The sequence below is a fragment of the Saccopteryx leptura genome, chromosome 2, assembly GCF_036850995.1.
Source record: "Saccopteryx leptura isolate mSacLep1 chromosome 2, mSacLep1_pri_phased_curated, whole genome shotgun sequence".
Lineage (NCBI taxonomy): Eukaryota > Metazoa > Chordata > Mammalia > Chiroptera > Emballonuridae > Saccopteryx > Saccopteryx leptura.
In genome coordinates this window covers 79,728,503-79,740,713 of record NC_089504.1, presented here as the reverse complement: position 1 = coordinate 79,740,713, position 12,211 = coordinate 79,728,503, and the positions used below count along the sequence as shown (strand labels likewise).

The 12,211-nt window shown below is 39.4% G+C and overlaps 1 protein-coding gene across 7 annotated transcripts in view; it reads right to left on the bottom strand.

The window, feature by feature from the left end:
• The window catches only part of DENND4C (DENN domain containing 4C), a 141,830-nt gene that overhangs the window by 8,489 nt on the left and 121,130 nt on the right, over positions 1 to 12,211 (bottom strand). For all 7 annotated transcript variants that reach the window (XM_066368235.1, XM_066368236.1, XM_066368234.1 and 4 more), the window contains 2 exons: positions 10,411 to 10,656; positions 8,224 to 8,341 (listed from right to left, as the gene is read on the bottom strand). In XM_066368235.1, the coding sequence (XP_066224332.1) occupies positions 8,224 to 8,341; positions 10,411 to 10,656 (364 nt within the window). The remainder of the gene's footprint in view (positions 1 to 8,223; positions 8,342 to 10,410; positions 10,657 to 12,211) is intronic.

Sequence of the window (12,211 nt, the reverse complement as noted above, 5' to 3'; positions counted from 1 at the left end):
ACTCAACTCTATTCCACTGACTTATATTGTCTACCCCTATGAAGTATTCCACTTTCTTGATTGCTGCAGCTTTACTAAACTTTCAAATTAAGAAATGTTAGTCCTACAACTTTGTTCTTCACATTTAAGATTGTTTAGCTATTCTGGGTCCCTTCAATATCCATACAATTTTTAGGACAGGCTTGTCAATTTCTGTAAAAAAGCCCCATGGAATTTTCATAGGGATTTTGCTGAATCTGTTGTTCAATTTGGAAATACTGCCATCTTAATCATATCAACTCTTCTAAACATTTATTTAGCTCTTCTTTAATTTCTTTCAACAATGATTTTAGTTTTTAGAGTATAAGTTCTATACTTCTTTTAGTGAATTTATTCCTATAAATTTTATTCTTTTTAAGTTTATTGGGGTGACATTGGCTAATAAAAGTATACAGGTTTCAGATGTACAATTCTATAACACATCATCTGTGTACTGCACTGTGTTCACCACCCCAAGTCAAGCCTCCTTCCATCACCATTTATCCTCCAACACCCTCTTCTAACTCCCTGACACCCCCTTGCCTCTGGTAGACACCATACTGTTGTCTTTTAATTTTGTTTTTGGCTTAATCTCTTCATCTTTCTCACCCAGCCTCCTGAATTTTATTCTTTTTTATTATTATTCTTTTTAATGCTATTATAAATGGAATTACTTTCCTAATTTCACTTTTGGATTATTTATTGAAAGTATACAGAAACAGAGATACAGTTGGTTTCTGTATATTGACATTATATCCTGCAACTTTGCTGAACCTATTACCATGTTTTGTGTTTGTGTGTGCATATTCCTTAGGATTTTCTCTATTACAATCACATAATCTGCAAATAGAGATAGTTTTACTTCCTTTACAACTTGGATGATTTTATTTTCTTGTCTAATTGCTCTAGCAAGAACCTTCAGTACAGCCTGACCAGGCAGTGGCACAGTGGATAGAGCATCGGACTGGGATATGGAGGACCCAGGTTCAAGACCCCAAGGTCGTCAGTTTGAGCACAGGCTCATCTGGTTTGAGCAAAGCTCACCAGCTTGGACCCAAGGTCACTGGCTCAAGCAAGGGGTTACTTGGTCTGCTGAAGGCCCACGGTCAAAGCACATATGAGAAATAAATCAATGAACAACTAAGAAGCCGCAATGAAGGGTTGGTGTTTCTCATCTCTCTCCCTTCCTGTCTGTTTCTCTCTGACTCTGTCTCTGCAAAAAAAAAAAAAAAAAAAAGGAACTTCCAGTACAGTGTTGAACAGGAATGATAAAATAGACATCCTTGTCTTATACCTATACTTAGGGGAAAATATTTCCTTCACCATTAAGAAAACTGTGGGTTTTCACAAATATTCTTGATCAAATTAAGGAAGTCCTTCTCTATTTCTAGCATAAGTGTTTTTATTTTTTTTTTTAATTTTTTTTGTATTTTTCTGAAGTTGGAAATGGGGAGGCAGTCAGACAGACTCCCGCATGCGCTCGACCGGGATCCACCTGGCATGCCCACCAGGGGGCGATGCTCTGCCCATCTGGGGCGTTGCTCTTTTCCAACCGGGGCCATTCTAGCACCTGAGGCAGAGGCCATGGAACCATCCTCAGAGCCCAGGCCAACTTTGCTTCAATGGAGCCTTGGCAGCGGGAGGGGAAGAGAGAGACAGAGAAGAAGGAGAGGGGGAAGGGTGGAGAAGCAGATGGGCGCTTCTCCTGTGTGCCCTGGCCGGGAATCGAAGCCAGGACTCCTGCATGCCAGGCCGACGCTCTACCACTGAGCCAACCGGCCAGGGCCAGCTTAAGTGCTTTTAACAAAGGGTGATGGATTTCACCGAAAGCTTTAGCTATGCCTATAAAGATGATCATGTCAATTCTGTCCTTTATTACGGTGATATGGTGTACTACATTAATTGATTTTCAAATGTTAAACCAATATGGCATGCCTGGGATAAACGGCATTTGGTAATGGTTTGCACAATCCTTTTTCTATATTGTTGCATTTGTTTGCTAGTATTTTATTGAGAATATTTATGTCTGTATTCATAAATGATACAGACTGTTTTATTTTCTTATGAATGTCTTTGGTTATTGTATCAGGGCAATACTATCCTTCTTACCAAAATCTCAAATGTTTCCAAGAGTGTTCTCTTGGAATTATCCATACCCTGGTCCAAATACAGTCATCTCCTTTGTAGAATATTTAAGAGTGCTCTGTTCTTATGACTTGCCTCTCCTCCTGGGCTAAATCTCTGAGCCACTGCTCTGAAGCTGGGACTCAGAACAGTGGCCCTTCTCTTGAATGACACTCCTGCTTTGTTAACAGGGTGTTGAATGGGAACAATAGCCTCTATCTTTTCAGCTTGTCCCTCCTGCCATAAAACTTCCACCCTTTAAGCAACATGCTGTAAGAATTGGGACCCCAGAATACTTGGCTTGCTATTCTATGGGGTACAATAGCTACCCAACAAATGGGGGCTGGGTGGAAGAAACGAGCCTCCATCTCTCCTGGAATTTTGCCTCTGTACTAACAGAGCTGAGAGGATAAGAAGGGCTGCCAACTTGTCTTTCCCAGGGAGATTCTGAAGCCAGTGACTTGGAGATTGGGGGGGAGGCGCAGCAAGTTGTAACTCAAGTGCCACAGGAACAAACTGATTTTACTGAGATTTGGTATAGTCACTTGAATAAATGTTGATTTGCTCTATAGTCTTAGAATTTTTTTCTTTAATAATTTTCACCGCCTGACCAGGTGGTGGCGCAGTGGATAGAGCATTGGACTGGGGTGCAGAGGACCAGGTTCGAGACCCCGAGGTCACCAGCTTGAGCATGGACTCATCTGGTTTGAGCAAGACTTACCAGGTTGGACCCAGGGTCGCTGGCTCGAGCAAGGGGTTACTCAGTCTGCTGTAGCCCCACGGTCAAGGCACAGATGAGAAAGCAATCAATGAACAACTAAAGTGTCGCAATGAAAAACTGATGATTGATGCTTCTCATCTCTCTCCGTTCCTGTCTGTCTGTCCCTGTCTATCCCTCTCTCTGACTCTCTCTGTCTCTGTAAAAAATAAATAATTTTCACCAATTATGGTTGCTTTTCTGAGAAGTGGGTAGCAGAACTCTTCATACGGCCATTCCAGAAGTCATCAAAAAATATTTAAATCATTTTTTATTTTTCAATTACAGTTGACATACAATATTATTTAGTTTCAGGTGTACAACCCTGTGATTAGACATTATATAATTTATTAAGTAATCGTCCTGATAAGTCCTGTACCCATCTGACACCATACTTATTAGAATATTAACTATTTTCCCTGTGCTGTACTTTACATGCACCCCATGACTAGTTTATAACAACCAATTTGTACTTCTTAATCCCTTCACTTTTTCCACTCATTCCCCCAACTCCCCTTCCATCTGGCAACCAACAAAATGTTCTCTGTATCTATGTGTCTGTTTCTGTTCTGCTTGTTTGTTTTTTAGATTCAACTGATAGATATGTATTTATTGCTATTTTATTGTCATATTTTTATTTATTTTTCCTCTTAGAGAAGACCCTTTAACATTTCATATAATACTGGTTTGGTGGAGATGAAATCCTTTAATTCTTTTTTGTCTGGGAAGCTCTTTATCTGCCGTTCGATTCTAAATGATAGCATCGCTGGATAATTTGGGTTGTAGGTCCTTGCTTTCATTTTAAGTATTTCCTGCCACTCCTCTGGCCAGCAAAGTTTCATTTGAGAAATCAGCTAACAGTCTTATGTGAGATTCCTTGTAGGTAACTAACTGTCTTTCTCTGGCATTAAGATTCTCTCTCTCTCTCTCTCTTTTTTTTTTTTACAGAGACAGAGCGAGAATCAGAGAGAGGGATAGACAGGGACAGACAGGAACGGAGAGAGATGAGAAGCATCAATTATCAGTTTTTCATTGCGACACCTTAGTTGTTCATTGATTGCTTTCTCATATGTGCCTTGACGGTGGGCCTTCAGCAGACCAAGTAACCCCTTGCTCGAGCCAGCGACCTTGGGTCCAAGCTGGTGAGCTTTGCTCAAACCAGATGAGCCCACGCTCAGGCTGGCAACCTCGGAGTCTCAAACCTGGGTCCTCTGCATCCCAGTCCAATGCTCTATCCACTGCGCAACTGCCTTGCCTGGTCAGGCAATTCTCTCTCTCTTTTTAAGATTCTGTCTTTAACCTTTTGAATTTTAATTATGCTATGTCTTGTTGTGGGCCTCTTTGGGTTCATCTTGTTTGGGACTCTCTGTCCTTCCTGGACTTGTATGTCTATTTCCTTCACCAAGTTAGGGAATTTTTCTACCGTTATTTTTTTTCATATAGGTTTTCAATTTCTTGCTCTCTCCCATCTTCTGCCACCTCCATAATGCAAATATTGGTATGCTTGAAGTTGTCCCAGAGGCTCCTTTAACTATCCTCATTTTTTTTGGATTCTTTTTGCTGTTCTGATTGGGTGTTTTCTGCTTCCTTATAGTCCAAATTGCTGATTTCATTCTCAGCTTGATGTACTCTATCTACTATTAATTCCCTGTAAATTATTCTTCATTTCAGTTACTATATCCTTATTTCTGACTGGTTCCTTCTTATGGTTTCTATGTAGTTTTTTATGCTTATTATTTCTTTGTTGAAATTCTCACTAAATTATAACCATTGTTTTGAATTCTGTTATCTAGTAGTTTGCTTGTCTCTATTTTGTTTAGTTCTTTTTCTGGTGATTTCTCCTTGCATTTGGGACATGTTTCTTTGTCTCTGCTTTTTGGCTGCTTCCCTGTGATAGTTTGCATATATTAGGTAGAGCTGCTATGTCTCCCAGACTTGGTAAAGTGAACTTGTGTAGTAGGAGTCCTGCAGGGCACCGTGGCACACCTCCCCAGTCACCTAAACTGGGTGCACCCCTGTGTGAGCTGTATGCACTGTCCCGTTATAGTTGACCCTTGCTTCCTGTTGGTGTTACTAGGAGGAATTGACCCCCAGGCTGATCAGCTTTGAGGACTGGCTGGGACTACAGTGGAGGAGCTGTTGTGTAGGAGTTGACCCTATCAAGCTTTCCTCAGTGGGGCTTTCGGGCTCACCAAAATTGCCTCTTAAGTCACTCATGGAGGTGGCAGTGTTGTACCCTGCATGGTCTGAAGTTGTCCACCAGGTGCACTGGCTCTGGGACTTGATGGGAGGTGCAAAGTCAGCCACAGCCTGTGCCCTGCCTGGGGCCATATGGCACAAGCTACAGAGCGATGTGCAGATGGCTGCAACTTATACTGGGCTTGGAGGTGCCTAGAGGAGGCCAAGCTGTGAATCAAAGCCAGCTGCCACTGGTGCCAAGACTAAGGCCACTTAGCAAGAGGTATGGAGTACACAGAGGCATTTTTGAGATCTCTAAATTTTATCCAAAAATTATAGAACATTTTGAATCACTTGTCAATTTCATGGTGTGCAGACAGAGTTGATTTCACCTTAAAGAGCTGATTCCATTCTAAAACTAATCTGCCTGAACCCGTTTCCCCACCCCTCACCCCATGGACTCTGGAATGTGCACAAAGGCTTTGGGTTAATCACAGACTATCATTCATCTTTCCTTCACCATTTAGTCCTTCTTCTGGGGCAAGGTGCCCTTAGCATTACCTATCTTCTAACTCCTCATGATAATAGAGTCCCAGTATCTGGTCCCTTTATTACCCTCGATCACCCCTGCCATTCCTTTTGGAGCATGTAGGTCTATGTCTTAGGGGAATATAAATCTGGTGGTCTGGGGGTGAATGGTACAGGGATCCTTTTTCTGTCCTACTGCTGCCCGGAGCTGCTTCCTGTTAAGTAAATTCCCTATTAAACCAACAAGCTGGCCTTGTCTGCATCATTTTTTGGCCTCTTGGCTCCTTCAGCATTTGGGGGCCACTTTGCATACATGGGCCTTTCACTAAACACAAGAGATGCAGAAAAACAGCTAAAGAAATGGCATCTCTAATTCTATTATTTTCTAGCATAAATTTCAAAGTTACTCTGCTCCTACTTATCAACAAAAAAACTTATCAATATCAGAACTGGAAACAACAAAAAAAACTTATATTTAACCATAATTTTGGGACTGGCATATTTCAAGGAAAAACATTGAATTTTTTTCTTCCAGTTTTAAGTTTAAAAAGTTGCAAAGTAGGCCCTGGCTGGTTGGCTCAGTGGGAGAGCGTCAGCCTGGTGTGTGGAAGTCCTGGGTTCAATTCCCAGTCAGGGCACACAGGAGAAGCACCCATCTGCTTCTCCACCCTTCCCCTTCTCCTTCCTCTCTATCTCTCTCTTCCCCTCCTGCAGCCAAGGCTCCATTGGAGCAAAGTTGGCCGGGGCGCTGAGGATGGCTCCATGGCCTCTGCCTCAGGCGCTAGAATGGCTCCGGCTGCAACGGAACATTGGCCCCTCGTGGGCATGCCAGGTGGGTCCCAGTCGGGCGCATGTGGGAGTCCCTCTGACTGCCCCCCACTTCTAACTTTGGAAAAATACAAAAAAAAAATTGCAAAGTAATGATAGATTGTTGAAAAGTATAAAACTAGTAAAAAAAAATAGCTTTTCTCTTCTGCGTAGCCACGGTTAACAGCTTGGGATATGTGGTTTTACACTTTTTTCTATGTATGTATTAAAAACACAAACATATATTTTTTGTTCTTTTTCTACAAAAAGGAGAGAAGATCAAAAATTGTTCTGCAACCTGTCTTTTTTTCACTGAATATACAATGAGTATATGTCCTTTCATACCCCCATATACAAATGACTCGGTTTTTTTTCTTGGCAGCCAACACTTTAAAATGTGGATTTTTCACAAATCTGTTATATTTTACATAAAGTTTTTCATCATTATAAACAATCTTACAGTAAGCATCATTGTCAAAACAGCTTTGGCCACTGTGTTTCTATGGAAAACAATTAGTTGTCTTACTGTGATTACCAAGTTAAAGAGTATCCACAGTTTGAATTGAGATGTCTGCCATATTGTTCTCCAGAACTGTGTCAATGTACACTTAATAACAGTACATCCAAGTATTCTTTTCCTCTATCTCAACAATATTGGATGTTACTATTAATTTTTTTGCTATTCTGATGTATTTAAGTTGGTATTTTCTTCTTTTTAAAAAATTATAGTTTAGACATGGGGGCGGGGGGTGAGGGTGTTATACTGAATGGGACAGCTGAATCTATGTTAACACAATAAATTAAAATAAAATTTTTTTTTAAATTATAGTTTACTTAATAATGAGATTGAGCATATTTTTCATACTTGGTTATGGATTGAATTATGTGACCCCAAACTTCCTATGTTGAAGCTCTAACCCCAATGTGATGGTATTTGGAGATAGGGTCTTTAAAGAGGTAATTAAAGTTAAATGAGGTCCTAAGGGTCGGGCCCTAACCCAGTATGACTGGTGTCTTTTTAAGGAAGGGATACCAGGAAGATACAGGCGAGCAAAGGGAAAAGGCCATCTGCAGGCCAACAAGAGAAACCTTAGGAGAAACCAGAACTGCCAACACCCTGATTTTATACTTTTCCAGAACTGTGAGAAACTTCTGTGTTTAAGCCACCCAGTCTGTAATATTCTGTTAGGGTAGCCCTATCAAACTAATATAGTTTGTATAAGCCACTTAATGTTTTTCTTCCATGCCCGTTGATATCATTTGCTCACTTATTACTTGGTTGTTTGTAGTTTTCTTATTGATTCTCACAGGGTTTCTGAACTGGATGATAGCCCTTTAAACCCCTTGTAAAAATATATTCTAAATGTAAAAAACTAAAAATGAGCTAGAATCTATGAGACCAGTATCCATATAATTCAAATTATGGATCTTATACCAACACATCCAAATTATTTTTCCACTATATAGAATTTAGTCTCCAAATATCTAACCAAAGTGGTAGCTGACAGAAAAATCACAAAAAAATACTCTCAACTCATATGGAGACCTGACAGAGTTAAATGGGTCAATATAATAGCAAATCAATTTGAATTAAAATAGAATTTTGAAATACTAAATACAAATAAAAACATTTAAATAATGTAAAAGAACTTGTTTCTCACATTAAATTCTAGTACACCCACCCCCAGTAGTCCATTCTTCTTTACTGCTAAATAGTACTCTACTGTATAGATAGCTTGTACCACAATTTGCTTATTCATTCACTTATGGTTAGTTTGAGTCTTTTGTGTCTTCAATTCTATTTTACTTACTAAAATTCCTCCATGAGACATACAGAGGTTCTCCTGGTTCCTGATGAAGGTTGATATTATCCCATAACAGCTGAATATACACAAGTTTGCTATCCTGGGACAGAGATGATAGAGGAAGCTTTAAAAAAAAAACATCAATAGTATTAGTACCTGAACGATAATAATTGCAAGGGGACCTAGCAACACTTGATTATAAAACAGATGACCCTGGCTGTTTGGCTCATGGGAGAGCATTGGCCAGGCATGTGGATGTCCCAGGTTTGTTTCCCAGTCAGGGCACACAGGAGAAGCAACCATCTGCTTCTCCACCCTTCCACCTCCCCTTCTCTCTCTCTTTCTCTTCCACTCCTGCAACCATGGCTCCCACACTCCAGGCTGAAGATGGCTCTGTGGAGCTTCTGCCTCAGGCACTAAAAATAGCATGGTTGCAAGCATGATGCTAGATGGGCAGAGCAATAGCCCCAAATGGAGGTTGCCAGGTGGATCCTGGTGAGGACGCATCTAGGAGTCTGTCTTTCTATCTCCCCTCCCCTCACTTGGAAAAGAAGAAAAAATAAATAAAATTTAAAAATAAATAAATAAAACAGATGAGTTATTTAAAAACTCTGAACTTAAAGTCCTGTGTGAAAATTTTTATTTAGAGCTGAAGATTAATATTCTATTATTTCCTGAAGTGCAGGTTTCTCATTCTAAATTGAGGACCGGAATTATAACTTGGTATCTAGCACAGTAGCTACATCAAAGAACTGCCATTACAACAAATTTTAAGGTAAGAGTAAGTGTAATAGTTTCTACTATCTTGTTGTAGTACTACTTAAATGAGTTTGTAATACTTTTAAGATTTTGTGGGGGCCTTATGTATGTTTGGGGTGTTGGTTGACTCTCAATATTCAATATTAAAATAAAGGAACTCTAGAAGCTCACTGTCTCCAGTGGAACCGGGCTGCCAGCACACAGAAGCTTTAGTCAAACACAGCCAGAGTGGGATCTTGGCTCCTCATCATGTGTTAGGTATGTGGCCTTTCAAAAATTACTTATCTCCTCTAACTTTTAATTATATCATCTAAAAAATATGGATGAGTCTTTTTTCTTCTTTAAATTTTATTTTGTTTTGGTTTCAGGTGTATAGAATAGGAGTCTTTTAAAATAAGGTTATGAGCCCTGGCCGGTTGGCTCAGCGGTAGAGCCTCGGCCTGGCGTGCGGGGGACCCGGGTCCGATTCCCGGCCAGGGCACATAGGAGAAGCGCCCATTTGCTTCTCCACCCCCCCCCCCTCCTCTCTGTCTCTCTCTTCCCCTCCTGCAGCCAAGGCTCCATTGGAGCAAAGATGGCCCGGGCACTGGGGATGGCTCCTTGGCCTCTGCCCCAGGTGCTAGAGTGGCTCTGGTCACGGCAGAGCGACGCCCTGGAGGGGCAGAGCATCGCCCCCTGGTGGGCAGAGCTTCACCCCTGGTGGGTGTGCCGGGTGGATCCCGGTCGGGCGCATGCGGGAGTCTGTCTGACTGTCTCTCCCCATTTCCAGCTTCAGAAAAATACAAAAAAATAAATAAATAAATAAAATAAGGTTGTGAAAATTTCAACTGGGAATATGACAGATTAGAATAAAAGCTACCTATTCTAGCCACACCTGCAACTAGAAACGACCGTATAACTAAGATCAGGCCAAATGAATACATAGGGAAATATTATTATGTACAACTCCAGGAACTGTTCCTAAAGAAGGAAGACATACTCTTTTTCATCCATTTTTATCTGCACTGTTAACTGAATGTGGATGTGATAGCTTAGAAGTAGAGTCAGCCATCCTGGTGTATAACTTGAAAATGGAGTTCAGATACAGCTGAGCAAAAAGAAGCATCTCACATCCATAATGGTACGAACCCTAAACTGCTTATCCAAACTTTTTTTTTTTTAAATTTACAGATTTTAGTGAGAGAGCATGGGAGAGAGAGAGACAGGAACATCTATTCCTGTATGTGCCCTGACTGGGGATTGAACCGGCAACCTCTGCACTTTGGGATGATGCTCCAACCAACTGAGCTATCCGGCCAGGGCTCCAAAATTTTAAGTGAGAGAAATAACCTACATCTTATTAAGCCACTATTGTTGTATACTTTCTGTTACTTTAAGTTAAGCCTCATCCTAACCAACACCAACGTAATACAAGTATAGAAGTTGATACCCTACCTGTATACCTCCATTGCAATGTTCAGATGTGAGAATAAGTCCCGGCAAGTTACTAGGAAGGTCCAAACGTCTGAAATACCACACAAGGTTCCAGAAAATGATTGGATGTTGGTTGATGAAAGAGGATGTGTGAATCACCTGATCACCTTCATTTTCTAGCAAAGATTCAAGTTCTTTACGAAGCACTAGAGGACTCAAGTAGGGCACAGAAACAGGGGGAGGATTGGGTCTTTTCCCTAAAGGATCCTTAAAAAAATAAAAATATAAAAAGATGTGAATATTATCTATTTAATCCTGTATGTTTAAGAGTACTTTTTAATGAGCTCTATCCTTTCAAAATCAGTTACTATTTCTGGACCATTGCTCTATGCAGTAGAACACCCTAATGAAAACCTAAAAAAAAAGGTACTTAATCATAATTAGCTTTAAGTTAAATAAGATAAAGTAAATAGTTTATATAAGAGACCCTATTTTAAACATGAATTTTTCTATCATGTTGATAAGAGCAATGGCTTGTATACGACTAATTTTTCCTTGACAATTTTTTTAAAATTAAAAAACGTTTTCAATTCAAATGTTTTATGATGATGAGACCAAAAAATATGTGTGATTTTATCATCTACTACAACTTTAAACAGATGGGGCAATCTTTTGTGTTAACATTCTTGACTCCTTTTAAAATTATATCTGATTTTTTTTACATTTAATTCCAACAAAAAGTAAAGTAAAGTAGTTAAAGAACAGTTTTATAAATCAAAATAATGAATGAAAAAAACAACCTAGACTTCATAAGTCATGCATAATATAATCAGACTAAAATGTTTACGACCAACTCAGTAATAAGTACCCCTAATACCCAGTGTGAGGTATCCAGTTGTACTTTCCTCTAAAAGGAACCAGTGTTTCTTAGAGAAATGGCTGATTCTAGGTCTGGAGAAGGATATAATATAACATGAACATGAAACATCTTGTCGTTTAAGAAAGCAAGAAAACTTTTTAAAAATTTTATAAAGTGCTAGTAGAGTTGTATCAAGGAATAAGACACCAATTAGTAGAGAATTCTAGCTGCCCAATAATATAATTAACATCAATAAGGATAAAACAGCAATGGATGTAAGTATAAATGTTAAAATCAATTTTTCATAACAACACCCTATTCCTGCAAGTAAACTGTTCACTTTGGAAATGCTAGGAACACAACTTGTTATTCTAAAATTTGGTAAACAAAGGTGGGGGGGGGGGACCCAACATTTTTCCTGCCTCTCCAATATATATTGTAACTTTAGAAAACCAAGAAGAAGACCTAGGGACAGTTTTTCTTCATACATGTATTCCATATAATAAAGATAACAGAATTAGACTATCATCATTTTATAAGTTCCAAATGAATAACCTGATCTAGGCAATGGGGCATTAATAGCTCCTTACATCACAGAGATAGTTCATGTCTCCAATGGAGGAACATACTGCCAAAATAAGTAAACATGAACAACAAAACAGAACAACAAAAAACCTGAATCTGACCAAGCTTGTGGGTACAAGTACCAATTTATAGGGTTGTAATCAACAAATAAATTGCAAAAGGAAAAAGGAGAGTCTACAGATAAAAAAAAAAAAAGACTAAAAAATGTATCAACCAATGGCAGTGCATGGGCTTTATTTGATCCTGACTCCTCCAACTACAAACAGACATACTTGACATTGAGACAATTAGAAATTTGAACAAAGACTGAATAATTTGATATTATTTTTTTGTCTGATAGTGGCATAAATTATATTTATAAAAAAGTCCTTAGGTTTT